This window comes from Camarhynchus parvulus, chromosome 24 (genome assembly GCF_901933205.1).
Source record: "Camarhynchus parvulus chromosome 24, STF_HiC, whole genome shotgun sequence".
Lineage (NCBI taxonomy): Eukaryota > Metazoa > Chordata > Aves > Passeriformes > Thraupidae > Camarhynchus > Camarhynchus parvulus.
Window position 1 is genome coordinate 4,672,690 of NC_044594.1, and position 17,609 is coordinate 4,690,298.

Below are 17,609 nucleotides of genomic sequence, written 5' to 3' on the forward strand. Positions count from 1 at the left end.
GAATGGGATGGAGGAGCATCCCAAAAGCAGCAGCAGCTCAGTCCTGCCTGGCATGAGGAGTTGCTCACAGCCCTCTCTGGGGGACTGGATTTGGAGAAAGTCGTGCTGTGCTTCAGCCAGCCAGGCAGCACACCTGTGTTGTTCTGCTGTTCCAGCAGTAGTTTGGGAGAAGGAGCCAGCAGGGCTCTGGGTCTGGGGCTGCTGCTGCACTCTCCCTTTCCCCACAGGGCACAGGATGCTCTTGGCATTCCCAGTTGTGGGCTGAAACTGTGAATGATCTTCTAACTGTCCCATTTCCCTTTTGCAAGGGGCCAGGGCTTGGATGTTCCTCTAGACCTGCATGGAAATCCACCTGTGGGTTCTCCATAGTGTACCATGGTAAGAGTTGCAGGCACGCAGGATGGCAGGGAATTGCACTTTTGGGAGTTCTTCACCAAACTGGGATAGGTGGTGGATTTACAAGGAGCAGGTTTTAGAGTTAAAAAGTGTCAAATATTCTTTCTACACCCTCTGCCTATGGGGACATGTTTTTATTTGTAACTTGCTTTTCCCTTTTGCCTTCAGTGGCAAATCTGAAACACTTTTCCTAAACAAAATCTCTAAACCTTGGCTAACTCCTAAGTGAGAGATGAGCAGGAACTGTATTTCACAAAGTTCCTAAGGATGCAGAGCATTAGGGAGTTAATGTAATTCTCCTTTCTCCATAATCCTTTAATGCTTTAACAGTGCAGATGTTTCTGACAATGGCAGTGAGAGCCAGGAGTTCACTTTGGCAGTGCTTCAGGAGCACCCCTGGCTGTTCCTTGCCCCCACATTGAGGAGTTTTAGGTGATGTTTATGCAGTATTTGCAGTGAGAACAAATCCATGTTTCTGTGACATTTCCTGGGTGCTATGGAAACTGTCTGGGTGGTTCTCAGCAAGTTCTGAGCGAGTTGGTTGACATTTTCTTCAAGAGGCTTGGATTTGAAAGCCTGGAGTGGAAGAGCAGGATTTGGGGATGAGTGTTATGTCTGGAGGGCACAGGGGAAGCTGGGGCAGGGGCAGAGCAGCTGGAGCAGGGCAGGAGATCCATCCTTTGGAGAGAAGCTGGATTGAAACAAAAGGGGCCCTCAGGCTCAGGAACTCAGGAGCAGGAGGAAGGCACCCTTTGGTCCTGCTACTTCACTCATATCTTCTTTTCTTTTTTAACTGAACTCAAAGAGAGTTTTCTAATCTATGAAAGCCCCTCTGGAGCCCTCCCAGCCCTGAGGGAGTGGATGCTGTGTCCCCTCAGAAAGTGCCATGAGTGCAGAGCCAGTGGTCCCAGGACAGTTGGTGGACACCAATGTTGTCCTGTGGGACCACTAGGTGCAGGCTGAGCCTGGGGATGCTCCAGGGACCTTCTGCCATCTCTGAACAATCCCAGTGAGGCAAAGGTGGAGGTGTCAGTGAATGAGCCTTTGTGTCCAGCCCCCAAGTTTGCATTCAGATTTTTCCCTTGCATAGCTGAGTCTCCTGGAAGGATGGAAAAGATCTCACACAGAGCTGGCACAAAAAACCCCATCCCTGCCCACCCCAACCCCCTGCCAGGGTCCAGGCTCCTGGCCTAGGAGCCCTTTAGCAGCTTGGAGAGGAGCAAGGGGAGCAGCAGAGCTCTGCCAGTTGAGGAGCATCCTCTGCTCCATGCCAGCATATCCTACATCCCCACTGGGAGGCACTACTGGTGTAATTACAGCGCTGGAAATCAGCCTCCAGGCACAGGGAAATGCTTGGAACACAGGTAGAGGGAAGAGCCAGATTCATTCCTGTGTTCCCTATCAGGCAGTTTCTCTTTGAGTGTGGTCACTGAGGCTTTGCAAAGAGGCTGAGACAATAAACAGCAGCTTCAGGCATCTCACACTTTGACAGATAATTTTGTGGTGAGCCTTGACCATGTTTCCTGGGGAATTTTAATTGGAAAAGGAAAGGAACAAGCATGGTGTGTGAACCTGTGCACAGTCTGTGCACATCAGTTCATGAATAATGACATTCATCTGTGTTCTGTGCAGGTAAGAAAGAGCTGTGTTGAGGTTTGTTATGAAAACATTCCTGGTGTTTGAGAGGCTGGATCCCCCAGAATAGGCTGAGTAGTGTGAAGCAGAGCAGTGAAACTTGGCCAAGTGCAGAGTGTTGGAGGCACCAATGTGCTTTAATAAGGCCACTTCCCTTTTCACTTGTTCTGTGCTGCTTTCTCACTCTGCCTGCTCTCCACTTACTCAGGTTGGGGGGCTGTTATTTTTAAACAAGTTGGTTTTTTCCTTTCTCACAAGCTCTGTCAAAATGGGACTTAACTGTAGTCATAGTTGGCTTAGCAAAACTCTACAGTTATGCTAAAAGCTCTGAAATAATGTCAAGAGGCAGTTTTTTCTGCTCTGCTTTTCCTCTTCTTTTCTCCTGAATAATTCTGTAAATTAGTGTGGGAGCCAGACTGTGGCTTGAAAATACTTCAGGCAGTTTTAACCATAAATGATGGTACAAAGCTCTGATCTCTTCCTGGCCTGTGGATTTATCAAGGGTCGTGCCAGTGCATAGCTCAACTCTCCCATTAAAACTGGTCCTGGGAAGCTCACAAAGGCTGAGCAGCTGCAACACCACCCCTCTGTGCACAAAGATTTCATAAATGGAATAGGTGGAATATTTTTCTTGCAAGCCATGGCAGACCATGGCTCCATCCACCAAAACCTCGGTCACCACATGGTACCACTGTGCCCAGAGCAGCTGTGGCTGCCCCTGGATCCCTGGCAGTGCCCAAGGCCAGGCTGGGCAGGGCTGGCAGCAGCCTGGGATGGTGGAAGGTGTCCCTGCCATGGCAGGGGTGGCACTGAATGAGCTTTAGGGTCCCTTCCAACCCATTCTGGGATTTGATGATTCCATACTCTGTGACATGAGATACCTGCATGTCAAACCCGGTTGCTGACAGCCCTGCATCAAATCTAATAATTTTAAGGCATTCCATGTAATTATGTGCTGTTCTACTGCTTTTTTTTAACTCCCCACTGTGCTTTCATCTATAATTTCTCAGCAACACCCCTTATTTTTAAAGGGGCTTTTGTTTATTTGTGGGGTGTGTGTGTGTGTTGGGAGCAGCTGACTGCAGGATAAATCCAGCTGAGGGTGAAGCATCATTGGAAAGTCCTGACTGTCTAAGTCCTAATGATGGCTTGAACCTCCTTCAGTAGTTACATTTGCAAAACCAGAAAGCAGAAGAAGCTACTGGCTGCACTAATAACACTGTCTGGGTTGCTTTGCCTTCCCAGTTCTTCTCTCTGAAATAACTTTTGGAGCATAGGGTGAATTTCAGGATTCAATTTGTGACAGGCACACGGATAGACCCTTTCTTCTGTGGTTTCAAGTGCTTGGGCTTCTTAGCTGGGTTTAAAAGATATTCATTATCTGCTTCCTCTGCTCCATGGCAAGCAGACAAACTCCTCAGGAGTGGGGAATGCATCTCTTTCACTTGCTTAATTTTAAAAAAATGCTTAAAACTGTCTGGCAAAAAAAAAATTAGAACAGAAAATGAGACTCATGTGATTATTTTATTATTTTCAATCAAACATTCAGAAGCAGCAAAAGACATCGCAGTGCTGTTCAGTGCAGTGGAGTGCAGAGACCCCTGTGCAGGTGCAGAAGGTCCCAGGTGCAGAGGAGTCACATCTTGGTCACTCAGGTTTCATTCCTAAAAGAAAGGCAGTTTCTAAGAAGGATTAAAGATTTTCCTTTACAGGAAACAAAGTGCAGATGGGGGAAAGGTGTGTAATTGTACACCAGGTAGTAAAATACCTCCTCAGAGCAGTAATTTGAAAGGTAAAACCCAAGCCTGAAGCTGAGGCAGCTCTGTGTGATTGAGGATGCAGTTGTTACATTCCTGCTCTGATTAGCAAAAACAGGATTGGGCAACTCCTGGCCTTAGTATGAAACTGGGCACCAGCAAAGTATGTGAATGGGGGGTCACCAGCCTTGAAGGAGTCTTCCTAGCCAAGCCTGGCCTACAGTAAAAAGAAAAAAAACTGTATGGGGAGCATACAACACATCCTGGCAGCTTTGGGCAGCTCAGCATTACTGCTCTGAAGTCCTAGATGCTGCTTGGAATTGTGTGTGCATTTTGCATGTTAATTTGGAATAGCATTGCTTCTGCTGTATTCATCTGTGTTGGGATTTTCCCAGCTTTAATCAATGCGTTTGGTAGGAAGAATGTTCTCAAAATGGTGAGTTGGTACCAGGGAAAAGGGTTTGCACTTGGAATTATTCAGAGAGAAGTGGATTTAGGAGTCATGCTTGGCTGCTGAGGTAAACTTGGTGTGATAGTGTGCTCATTGTCCAGGCCAAACAAGTCCAGCAGTGAATACCAAGTGTACAGAGAAGCTGGAGAACAGGATCCCTGGGAGATGTGAGTCAGCAAATGATTTTGAAAACAGCACAGAGGAGAAAGCGTGAGCACCCAAAGAAATGAGTTTTCCCCTCCTGCTCATCAAGATATCTGCAGATAGAGAGGCAAATTCCTCCCTAATCCTTCTGACCCTGAGGTTGCTCACCTTTAGCTGGCAAGCCCACATTTTAAAGTGGGTGACAGCAATTACTGGGATTGATGAACTGGTGTTAATGGGGGAGCTCAAGGTCAAACAGCACAATGGCAGAACTAATCCCACAAACCTCACTGGCACTAGGAAAAAGCTTGGCTGAGGCTTCCTGCCCTCCTGGCTCTTGTTCCTGCTCCAGGTGCTGGCTGAAGCTGGGCAGGGAATGCAGTGCTGGAGTCAGGTCAAGTCCCAGGGTCTCTGTGCTCTGCCCTGGGCTGGAGCCTGACTGCAACTGGGTCACTGGGAAATGATCCCATCATTTGGTTTTCCTTTCAAACAGCAAAACTCCCGGAGAGTTTTTAATTGGATTTGTTTTCAGTGATTTGATCATTGATTCAGCTCAATGCCAACTAGCCCCTCAGACTGGGAGGGGACACTGCTCCTGTGATTACATTGTCAGGGACATGGGTGCGAGGTGCGGTCCCTGGGCTGTGGGGCCCAGCCTGTGTCACATCTGCAAGCTGGGACGTGTTTCCCCCAGAGCACTCAGGCCTGCCCGGTGTGTCTCCCTTCCTTCTGGACATGCTGAGACAGATCTTCAGTGTGGCCTCAGGGATTTGCAGCAGGAGCAGTGACTGAGGGACAGGGATGGTGGCACCGATGTGCCCCTGAGCTCCGCAGTCCTGGTGGGACTGGGCTGTGGCCCTCACCACAGTGTCCTCTGTAGTTTTTGTGGCATGAAGGAGCAAGGAAGGAGAAAGTGGATAAAGGTGAGTGCAGCTTTCCTGGCCCGTGTGTTTTCCTGGAGGTGCTCACAGGCTGAGGGGGTGGCACCGGGCCCGTCCCCATGGTGGAGGTTCTGGAGCAGCCGTTGGTTACGTGGGGCAAAGGCAGCGGTCAGACCTTCACAGAATCCCAGGATGGGTCACACTGGAAGGGCCCTCAGCAGGGCCATCCCGGAGCACAGGCAGGGCACAGGATTGTGTCCATGGTTCTGGATTATCTCCAGTGAGGGACACTCCACACCCTCTCTGGACAATCTGTTCAGTGCTTGATGACTGCACAGGGAAATTTCCCCTCACGTTCAGCTGGAACTGCCCGTTCCTCTTGTCCTGTTGCTGGGCACCAATGAGCACAGCCTGATTCATCTTCTCAGCACCCCCCTTCTAGATTTTTATACCTGGTGTTGTTTTACATTTATATTTTAGACCTTCCACAGACGGGCAGCTGTGTGCTGCTCCCCATCCCTCCCTGCCCACCCAGCGCCCTTTGCCCGGCCCCGGAAGGGCCGGCAGGAGGGACACGAGGGTCCCGCGGCGGTGCCGGCCCGGGGGCAGCGCCGGGGCGCCTGCGAGAGCCAGGGAGGGAGGGAGGGAGGAGGGAAGGAAGGAAGGAGGCACCTGCGGAGGAGGAGCCGGGGAGGGGCTTGGCAGAGCCGCAGAGACTGCGAGCGGCCGGCGCATCTCGGGGATCCCGGCGGAGCCGAGCCAGCCCGGCGCGGAGCGGGCGCGGGGACCCGGCCGGGAACAGGGCCAGGTGAGGCAGCGATACCCCGGGTCACCCGGCCGGGGCTCGGAGAGGGGGCCGGGGTGCCTGCGCCACTTGTTGCTTAGTAACTTGCCAGATACTTAATGTTTGTGTAGGGAATGAGTGGCTCTGGATGAGGATTCTTCTTTCCCGGTGGTGATAGTGCCTCGGGAAAGAGGCTCTTGGTACATACTTTACACTGGATATTGGGAAGAAATTCCTCCCTGTGAGGGTGGGCAGGCCTTGGCACAGCATGCCCAGAGCAGCTGTGGCTGCCCCTGGATCCCTGGCAGTGCCCAAGGGCAGGGGTTGGACGGGGCTTGGAGCAGCCTGGGACAGTGGAAGGTGTCCCTGCCATGGCAGGGGTGGCACTGGATGGGCTTAAAGTCCCTTCAAAGCCAAACCATTCCATGATTTGATGGTACTGAATACCCCCTGGTTGGGCCCAGGGGTGCTGGGCTGTGCTGGGGTGTCCTGCCCAGGACACTGCCTGGAGCTGAGCTGGTCCTGCAGGGGTGTGATGCCTTCGGGGTGCTCAGATGCCTCCCTGCCTGGGATCATGTTTTCAGCCAGCTGAAAATATACCTGGTGTCAGTAATTTCTCTCTCATCCCCGTCTGCTGGTTACTGTGCTTCTGCAGTGGGAAAAGATCCTGGGGATCCATGTCCTTGGGCAGGTTCCCTGGCTTGGTGACCAAATACCGATTACATTTACATACTTACCCCCCTCCCCCTCCTTGTTAATTGTTTTACTTTTGTTTCTCTCTTACTAATCTCTGCCTTGAGGTTTCTGTTCCACTTTGCTCCACACTGGGTCCATAGTTGTAAATTGTTTTATTGGATTTGTTCTCGGGTCATGGGTGTGTAGCAAACCGGAGCTGTTAAAGGGAGCCTCTTTCATGTCCGGGATGATTTGTGTGAGGATTCCCACCCAGATCCCAGCAGAGAAGGAATTCTCGTGTGCAAACCACCTCCACCCCAGCTGTGATCCTGGGGCTGCAGGGCTGGAGTTCAGTGCCTCCCTCTCAGATTTATACCTCCCTCCCAAAGAGGCAGCTGACAGAGAGGAACGTCTACCATTTAAATTTCAATCGATTTTTGCATATCACTTTATCCTTTTGTCTTCCCTCCCTTCGCAGACTGGCACATCCCTAAGCATTAATAATATTGATGCTTTTGGTCAAGAGAAAGGGGCTTCCTATTAAAACTGCCAGCCCATTGTTTGCTGGAGCCCTGGGGCAGGGAATGCACACTCTGGAAAATAAAATTCCCAGGGAGAGACGTTACTGTGATCACAGTAGACACTTTGCAAGTCGCCATGGCTCGTCTGTTCATATTTGTTCAGAAAACCTCCTAAAAGCCAGAGCCCATTTTAAGGACTAAATGCCCTGCAGGATCTGATTATTTGTGACACAGAAGACAGGAGGCCTTCCCTTTCCACTCTTCCCCGGCCTCCTTTGTTCTGGGTACCACACAGGCATGATAAAAGAGGCTCATTTGAAATCAAAGCCTTGCACTGGGAAGTGAAAGGAAAAGAATATAAAGCAGGCAAAGCAATACATTGTCTGCATTCCTAAGTCTTGAAAAGCAGATTTAATTCACCTCAAATCCCCAAACTTTCAGGTCAAATTTTCACTTTCAGTGAAGTTTTTTACACTTCTTTAGCTGTGTAAGGAGGGTGTATGTGAAAATGTAATTTTATCCTCTTTTAGCTGTTGTATCCTTCTTGTGCTGTATAAGGTGACTGTGATGTGAATGAAAATTGTGGTCATGGTCTTCAGGATTCTTTTTGTTTCCACTCCAGGTGGGTGGAAACTTAACTTCCAAAGGCAGAGTCATCTCAGGGCTTAATAGTGGAAGTATGAACAGTTTAGGAAGTCAGGGCTGTAAAGAGGAGAATAACCAGAGCAGTATGGATCTGGGGAGGGTAGGTTGCTGCAGTTTGGAACTGGTCTGGGCTGCAAACACTTGCCCTCAGGCCAGTGAAAATGAGAGAGGCAGCCTTTGGGAAGGGGCTGGGAGAGCAGCAGGGATGTTTCCTGTCACACTGGGAGTACCATGTACCTCAGGACAGTCTGTACCCAAGGCAAAGGCTGTGCCGTGGGCATCAGGAGCAGCGAGGCAGTGTGCCCTGACCCGGGCCTCCTCCTGTTCCCAGAGGGATCGCTCATGCCCCTTCCCCATGGAATCCAAAGGGTTTGTTCCTTCCCCGTGCCTTCCCAAGGCTTTGCATAAGAGCAAACACCCTCTCGCTGTGGGATCGGGCTCCATCTGCCAAGCTCCTCATTATTGCACTTGTGTTGTTTGTTGATTCCTGTCAGATCCTTTTCCATGGCTCGCCCCCTCCCACCGGAGCGGGCTGGGGGAGCGCGGTGCCGCCGTCACTGCGGTGATCCCGGCCTGGCTGATGCCACACTCGTGTTGGGATGGCCTGGGAAGGCTCCGGGCTGCCTGCCTGTGTCCAGAGTGCTTGGTGTGATGCGGGGTCAGCCTGGGTTACTGTCAGGTTTTTGGAAGATCTCCTGCAGTGCTGCTGCCAGTTGCAGGAATTGCGTTGGGCGAGGCTCAGCCGAGCTGCAGTTCCACGGGGCTGTTAGGAGGTGTTTTAATCAGGGAAGGAGCTGCATGGAGCACAGCTGGCCTGTGAACTAGCCAGAGCAAAGGCACTTTGCCTTCAAGTGAGTGTGAGGTTGGAACAGTCAGCTCTTGTCTTCTCTGAGGCCGTGGCCGCTGAAGCCAGGAGAAAAAAATGTTTGGTTTAGATTGTCCTAAAGGGAAGTTGAGGTTGTCCATTAGGCAGTTCCACCTGTATGGATTGCCAGCAGCTCCAGTCAGCTCCAGCAGGAAATGTGTGGCATTGCCATCACTGTCTTTCTGGGGATCACATTCCTGTTGGTGATGACTGCTGAGCTGGAGAAGCTTCTGGCAGAGATGGCCCTGCTCTGGTGTCACCTAATGCCAAAGTGACATCTTGCCTCTTGAATCTTTTTCCATTTCTCCCTGAGCTGCAAGTGTCTGCAGAGTTACCCAGCACAGGGTGCTGGTTGTTGGTGTTCATGACCTCACCCTTAATGCTGCTGCCCCAGCTGAGGTTCCAAAATTCCTTTAACTAAAAGCACCTTTCATGGGCCACACAGCACAACCTTTGGGGTCATTCTGAAATTGGGTTTCTTTTCAAACCATGCAAATTGCCTAACAGAGATACCCTCAGGTAACAGTGTCACATCCTCTTCAGTAGGAATATAGGGGTTGCACATTTTGGTGTCAGATCTCAAATCTTGGGGTGTGGTGTGAGCTTGGGCATGTGGAGTCAAACAATCCTGACATGCCAAAGTGGATGTGGGTAGGAGGCTGACACCATCTTCCTGATGGGCAGATCTGGTATTCAGTTCTGCCTGTGATGGTTACCTGAGTCAGAACAGCCTTTCTAAAGGATCCCCAGTCTCCAGGGTAGGTGAGATAAGCGAAAGGACTGCATTAAGCTCTGCTACAACAGAGATCTTGCTAGAATGAAAGAATAAAAAGGTATATTCAAGTCTCTCTGGATATTTTTTTCCTAGCTCCATGTTTCCCAATTTGCTCCCTTGTCTCCCAGTTTTGCTGCTGGCCCTGTGACCTCTTCGTGTCACCTGAGCTGCTGACCCCACTGCCGCGTGTGCTAAATCTCTGTCAGTTTGTTTTCAGCTCCCACTCCTTTTCCAGACTGAGCCTCTAATAACTGGTTTCCTTTGCACGACAGCCCCATCCATCATTATTTCCTCCCCCAGTCACCTGTCCTAGCCTGTCCCTGCTGCATCATCACTGGGACTCTGTTAGTCAGCACTGTTGGTTTTTTCCAAAATACTTTTTAAACTTGTTAATAGAATTAATAGATTGACCTTGCCAGCCCTTGAACCTTTGAAACCTCTCTCATGTCTCTGTTAGCCTTCAGCTGCATAAATAACCGATTTATATCTCCTGGCTGTGTACCACTGCCCCGGGGCAGGTGTGCTGTCCTTCAGGGATTAATTTGAAGATGTCCTGGGTCTGTTTGTTCAGGTCAGGTATCATCTTAGTGCTCCCTTGTGGTCTTAGATTCTGTGCAAAGATCAGTCATGTCTTAAGGCTGGGAAACAGCACAGATTTCTTGGTATCAGACATGTGTGATAGACTTTTGCATCAGACTAACCTCATGGTTATCATTCCTAAGCCATTACAAACACTCAAAAAATTTGGCAGAAGAGCAGGGAAGGAGGTTTTGCTGTTGTACATTAGCTCCTAGTTCACGTCTGTGTTTTCTCATGGCCATAAAGAAACTTCTCCAGGCAGTTCACAGTGTAGATGATCCTCGTGCATGTCACCACAGACATGTGATTTCAGTTAAATGAAAGTGGCCACCATGCTGGTAGCTTCTGGATTTGCAGTGTGCTGTCTCTGGCAGAGGGGTGACCAGAGCCAGATGCTGCAGGAGCTGAAGGAATTGTGTAATTGTGAGTTGCCAGGCTGGTGAATCTCTGGTGCCAGATGTTCCTGTGCTGACCAGGAGGAGCCAACCTGAGCTGAGGGCTGCTGTGGGCAGGAATGGGGAATAGCTGGAGTGGAGCTGAGGTCATTGCACAGACACTGCCCAAAGGATGGCTGCAGGAGCCTGGGGAGATGCAAGAGATGCAGCTTCCTTATTACCAGGCTTTATAAATAAACAGCACCAGCTCTTATCAATGACCTACTTTACTCTCCATATGTGTGAGGCTCTCGTGGAAGTTGGAAATCTGTCCTTATCCTTGGCTGGTTCTTGTCTTAGCTAATTTGAATTGTTCTTATCAAATTACACTGAAATTAATCACCTTTAACATATTGCTTCACTTCAGAGCCCAGCCTTAACTGATGGCAGCCTAGCACAAGAGAAATGCTGCAGCATCAGAAAACACAATTTATTTTGCTCTTGTTTATGGCAAACCAGTCAGTACATATTTATGAAAGTTATTGGAGATAGATATTTTTAGACTCTCATATCTATGGAATTTTAAATTATCTCTTGAAAATCTATATGCCTGCTGAGGGAGCCCAGTATAGAGATTAGTGAGGTTATTGCTGTGTTGGTTGGTCCTTCTTTAAACCCGGCATCCTGTTCAAGGACTTAGGGATGGTGCTTGGTGGTGCGTGGTTCCACATTCTGCTTGGGGGTTTTAGGGCTGTGTAAATGAGCTTCCAAAATAGAATGTGCTGTGGCAGGAGGGAAGGAGGAAAATGTCTTGTTGCTAAGGAACATGACAGAGAACTGGGAGATGTGACTCAATTCTTGGCTTGGCATCACTTCTCAGTGAGATGTGGGTCTGCAGAGTGGGTTTTTCTGAGTGCAAGGGGATGGATATTGAGTATATTGGCTGATGTTTTCAGGAGGGGTCGGGGTAGCTGCTGCTGTGTGGGGACCCAGCTGGCCTCGCTCTGCTCCCACCCTTCAGCGTGATCCCGAGTGTGCAGAATCAGGAGCACAGGAAATGTGTGGCAAAAACAGCCCCAGCTTCTCATCTCCTCATTCCTGGTGCTGCTCTTTTTTTCAGAAGAGTCTGTTGCTTCTCCTTCTCTCCCTGCAGCAGTTTAATTTTAGAAGAGAATGGCTCTGGAGGGACTAATAGCCTAGAAAAAATTTTGCCTGGTTTGCTGTAAATCTCCTTTAAGAGGGGATGGATTTCACTTTTGTTTTGTAATGCTTTTCTTTATGACATTCCCACACCTTTGTCCATCTTTGATTTTGTGCCTGCCAGTGCAGTTTGTGGATTGCTCTGCAGCCACGTGTTGTTGTTGCTTTGGTCTGAGCACCAGGCTCCCCTCGCAGCGGGGGCCAGCTGGGTGCTGTGACCTGTAAAATCGCTGGGAATAACAGAAACAAACAGGCTGCCCATGTGCTGGAAATGTGGGTCAGCAAACACCCTCCAAGATTATTCTCTTGGAGTCCAAGTTTGCTAACCCTGCGTCAGAAAACGTGGTGCTATTACCCTGGGAAGGGGGTTTTGTCAAACCCCAAATATTAGTGCTACCAACAGGGAATGGGACAGGTGCTCTTTGTGAAACAGGGGCTTGTTTTCTCTTGGCAGAGGCTAATGGGGCTGCAGGGAACAGGCAGAGGGCTTGGGAAACAGGTAGGGATTTTGGAAGGGTGTCGTGGAGGAAGTTGCCATTGCCCTGGATGGGGCTTAGCGCCACCTAGTCTAGTGGGAAGTGTCCCTGCCCATGGCAGTAGTCTGGGACAAGATGAGCTTTAAAGTCCCTTCCATCCCAAACCACTCTGGGATTCTGTGTTTAGAGTCTGTTGCCAGGTAACCTTTGCCTGGATGTCCCCTGGCTTTTGGGAAGAGGCAGGATGAGTCAGATGAGAGATGCTGTCCTGCTGCAGGGTTGACTGGGTTTTGTTTTGTTCTCAAGCCTTTGTCTCATGGGCCTTTTCTTGCTGAGCAGAACAAATCTGGGGACATAATAAGGCTGCATTTATTTGTTTGTTAAAAGGGTTTTTCCTGTTTGGTCTCTATAATCCAAAGCCAAGGAATCAGAAGGAGACAGTGCTCTTTGCCATGCTATCTTCTGTTGGCAGCACTTTGGGCAATTCTAATTAAATATTGCAGTGGTCTTGGGAAGGATTTTGTGGCCAGACATCACTTGTGGAGTTTGGGCTGAGCCACGTGGTGCTGTTGGACTGTGCTGTGAATCCCAAATAACTGCATCCCTAATGAATCCATGGGGCACAGGAGGGATCAGGACCAGGGGGAGCAGGTTGGTTCTGGGCTGTCTCACCTGGGCTGGCCCAGCTCTGCCCTAAGAGCATCAGGGGCAGCAGATTATTCTTAATCCAGGTCACAGCAGTGCCTCAGCTCAACCTCAGGGAAAGGTGTGGGGACACCCAGCAGTGCCACCACGGGCTGAGCCTGTGGTGTGGGGACACCCAGCAGTGCCACCACGGGCTGAGCTCAGAGGAAGGCTCAGGAGTCCTCAGCAAATCCCAAGGGATGGATCCCTGTGGGCTTCCAGGGGGGTGAGTTGTCCTGACCAAGAGCGTGAAGCTGATGAAGAGCTGGTGGCTGGCACAGCTCTCCAGTAAAGCTGCAGAAAGCATGTCCTGAGGGTGAAGGAGCCCTGCTTTTAATGAAGAGATTGTCATTTAATAGCTTTTACCAGTGTCAGGGGGATTTGGGGCCTCACTTGCACCACAAATGCTGGTGGTGTAACAACAACAGCACTGCCTGATCCATAAATGTTCCTGGGGGAGGTACTGGGCAGCTTCCCAAAGCCACAATGAACTACCTGGCACAAGGAATCCTTTTCCTTCCCCTCCTCCCCACCATGTAAAGGCTTTGGCCAGCACAGTTATGACAGCGAAGGGGAGGGACATTTTTGTATGCTCCTAATTGATATATTTGTGCCAGCAAAACTTCAGAAGTGGTCCAGACTCAGGTGGTGTTTTTCAGTTGGGTTTCATTTGAGAGTTTTTTGCAGCCAGGCACTCTCCACTGGATGGAGAATTCATCTTTGCTTCTTCAGGCCAGGATATTAAGCCAAATCTGCCTTTCTGAGGAAAGCAGCCCTTGGTCCTTCTAGGAAAGTCTCCATTTCTTGGGAAACATTGTGTTTTGTAGTGGTCAAGTCTGAGGTGGGAAGTAATATGGATAAATGTTGGAATTTTTGTTTAATTTGGTCTGGCTTTCAGTTGATAACTTAAAGCACAGCAACCATTTGAAATTTTCTGTTACTAATGCTGGTTCCCAAATTTATTTCTATGAACACCTTGTGTGGAGACTCAAGCTGTGAGTGGATCAGCTCTATCATGTCCCTGCTTTATTAGAGGGACAGTAATGGTAGGAAAGGGTTGATTGTTTTATCCATATCTGCTTGGTTTGTAACACTTGAAGATTTATTTCAGGTCTAAACTCTGTGCCTTGATTCCCTGGTTTTCCTGCAGTCACCAGTTCTGAGTGCAGGGCAGTTACTGGTGCTGCAGCAGGAGAGCACTGCTGCCTGCTGCTGTCACTGTCACCTGTGGGGCAGTGAAGCCTTGGATGGGTGTTTTGGAGCAGAAGACACGGATTCTGCAACATTCCTGGTGGCTTTTGGCCTTGGTGCATGTCCAGAGCCTGGGTGTGCTGTGCTGTGTTCACCTAAAGCAGGATGCAGCAGAAGTTAATTCCCTCAGGATGCACTGGTGCTTCGAGGGCCAGGAATGCCTGAGGGTGGGGGGATCCCACCTTTGCTGCTGCTGCAGGAGGAGCAGAGCTCATCCCTCTCAGACACCTACCTGCTTTCCTTCTCCTTAATAACCTGTCAGCAGGGAGATGACTGTTGGATTTTCTTGCTGTTCTCTTGTTTTCCCCACCCAGCAGAAGCCTGAGTGAATCATTCCTGTGTGGGTACAGCCCTCGGAGCTGAGCTCAGCCTCAGAGAGGCTTGCAGAGCAGGCAGTGATCCAGAGCAGCCTTGTTACAAACCAAGGAGCTGTGCTAACACTTCCACAGGCTGGGGACAAGGGAATTTCTGGCGGCTGAACCTGCCCTCGCAGAGTCCTTGGTGCTGCAGCACTTCTCTGTGGCAGGGAGTTTGTGGGAGTCTGCTTAATGGTGCAGAAAGCAGGACAATTATTTTAACCTGCACTGGGTGGCTTAAAGGCAGAACAGATTTACTATGTTTTAAAAACTCGGCTCACTTTTCTGGTCAGTGATGCCAATGCCAAGCCAAGTACATCTCTGGACCATGGAAGTGTGCCCGTTGCAGGTTTTTTTTCTGGTTTTAGTGCTGAGGTGACACCCAAAAGTCACTTGTTGACCTGCATTAGTAGTAGAATTTCTTCAGGACTAGAATTGGATGCATTTTTCTCCACTTAAAATCCATTCTCTGATGGGCTCATTTTTCATTAAGTCAAGCAAGGTACATAGTATTCAGAGTGTGAAATGATTCAAGTGAATAAACACATATTAATGATTGCTTTATTTGGATTAGTAGGTGCTCTGTTTGCATATTGTAAAAGCATCTGTCTCAGGTCTCTCACCTCCAGTGGTGTTACCACAGCAGCCCGAGGGTGCTAACCTTGGAAATTCCACACTAATCAGGATGAGACTGTCTCCATTTATCCTTGAGCTGGGCCAATAGGAGGTGATGAATGAGCCCTTATTTTCCTGTGATACAACCAAACCCCATCCTAACTTTGTTTGGCATGTCAGCACAATCTGTTCCTTTATTGTGTGCAATTAAAAAGCCCCATCAAACTGCAAACACTCCTTTAATTAAAACCCCCACAGCCACAGTTTGTCATGCTCAAGGCTCCTGTGGTTGTTAAATAAATTTGGTTTGATTGCTGAGCATGAAGATCTGGGGTTTGGTGGGAATTTGGGGACTTCAGGTGTTCAGGTGGTGCTGAGGATCATTTTAGTGTTACACTGCTACAGGGGCCTTTGTGCAGAAGGAGACATTTGCTTTCCTAACATCAGCACAAATTTGTTAAGGTCAGTGGAATCAGGTTTATTATATAAATATACATATATCAGGTTTATTACATATCTTAATAGAGGGACCATGTCAATGTCTGGTAAAATGGAAGGAGAAATATTCCTCTGTGTGAAGGGATTAAAGCATCCTGAAGCATTGTGTGGTATAACCAGAATCTTGGGACAAGGTTTTTCATGTTCCCTTCTTGAAGAACCCCCTGAGGGAAGCAGTGCCCATCCATCTCTGCTTTGCTGAGTCCTGGTTTCAGAGCTGCTCTCTGTAGTTCACATTTCATTAGGCAGCAGAGGTGACACTGAAGGGATGAACCTTTGTCCCCAGGGATCTTCGCTGCTGTGGAAGGTGTTACTCTGCTGATACTTGATTGCAGTATTTGTGCAGTATTCATGCAGGTGGAATACAGCGTTCTTGTCTTTCCTGCCTGGAATGAGAGGGAGGAGCAGGGGAGGGTGATAGCTGCTGCTGCAGGAGCCTTTACAACTTCCTGAGCTGCAAAGGCTTCCACAATGCACGGCCCTTTGTACCCAGCAGTTTGTTCCCTTCAGTAGAGCTCTTCTGTTGAATTAAACTGCTTTTAAATCGTGTACACAATGGCACCTTTGTTGGGGAGGCTCCGAGAGCCTCTGGAGGAACATTGACATTCCAGGGCATTGTTCTGCTTCCATTCAACCTGGGGCCGGCCTCTCCTACCAGGGCCAGGTCGTTGATGTCACCCACTGCTCTCCTTTGCCTTGCGCTGGGGTTCAGCTCCTGAGCAGGAGGTTTTAGCAGAGGGACCAGAGTTTCCCCAGCACAGCCCAGAGAGACACAGCAGGAGGTTGGAAGGCAGCTCCTGCCTGAGCCAGATCCTGCTCTCTTTGGAGGCTGCTTGTGTTCATTCTGGAGAGGATAAACTGCATCTCTTCAATCAGCTGCCTTTGTGACCTGTTCAGTGGGCTGGATGGTGGAGTCCCCATCCCTGGAGGTGTCCAAGGGACACCTGGATGTGGTGCTCAGTGCTCTGGGCAGGGTGACAGTGTGAGGATTTGGCACAGGTTGGATTTGATAGCCTTGGAGGGTTTTTCCAACCTCAGTGACTGTGAGTCTGTTTTTTTTTTTGTGATGGCTTGAGAAGGGAGCTGCTGAGGCTCCGGGGTACTGCCTGTGCAGGGGCAGTGAGGGGCAGTGAGGCCCTGGTGTGCTGGTAAGGCAGGTTGGGCTCTCAGGGAGTTCTGACTGCTCAGCCTCAGAGGTTATAGCCAGCCCTTTGTTCTGCAGGGGCCTCAGACCAGAGCAAGGGCCAGTCACAAAGCTTTATTTCTGTGTGTAGATTGCACACTGGTTTGCACAGGAGATTAGCAGATTCCTCAGTTGATCCTCATTCCCTTTCCCAGAGATGAAATTGCCCCTCCCAGGTGCTGCCCACCATCAGCCCTTCAGGTGGCTCCTGCCTGAAGCTACTCTGCAGGAAATGTGTCTGTGTGAGTCCTTCCATTGCAGCTCGCTCCTGGTGACTCCGCACTAGCCAAGGCCTGGGACAAAAGCCAAGTCTCTATTTAGTGTCAAACCTTGGGAAATCTGTTCCTGTAAATAATTGATATTAATGCTACTCCAGTTCTTATATGCTCTGTAGAAGGAGTTGTGCTCAGTGGTTGCCAGGTGTGGAATGAGCTGGTTGTTCCTTGTCTTGTGCAGTGTCGAAGAAGCACGGGAAGCTCATCACCTTCCTCCGGACATTCATGAAGTCGCGCCCAACGAAACAGAAACTGAAACAGCGGGGGATCCTCAAGGAAAGGGTGTTTGGCTGTGACCTGGGGGAGCACCTGCTCAACTCTGGCCATGATGGTAAGAAACAACCTGCTCCTGAGCTCTTCCTCTGTTGGGAACTTGTCAGGGTGACCGTGGGTGTTCAGGGTCGTGCTGGGGGACAAATGTGTGACACAAATCTGTGGTTGAATGGGAAACTGAGGCTAATGAGAAGTAAACGTTGTGCTTCGACGTGGGAAGCACCATGGTTCAGCGTGGAAGCACTGAAGGTGGCTGCAGCTCCTGCAGATGGGTTTTCAACCTCTTTGAGTCTTCAATTCTTTTTTTTTTCCAGGA

General features: G+C 49.6%; 1 protein-coding gene across 1 annotated transcript in view; it reads left to right on the forward strand.

Moving 5' to 3' along the window:
- The window catches only part of ARHGAP32 (Rho GTPase activating protein 32), a 174,932-nt gene that overhangs the window by 121,010 nt on the left and 36,313 nt on the right, over positions 1-17,609 (forward strand). Inside the window, 1 exon segment of the mRNA XM_030964892.1 lies at positions 17,202-17,351. Coding sequence (XP_030820752.1) covers positions 17,202-17,351 — 150 coding nt within the window.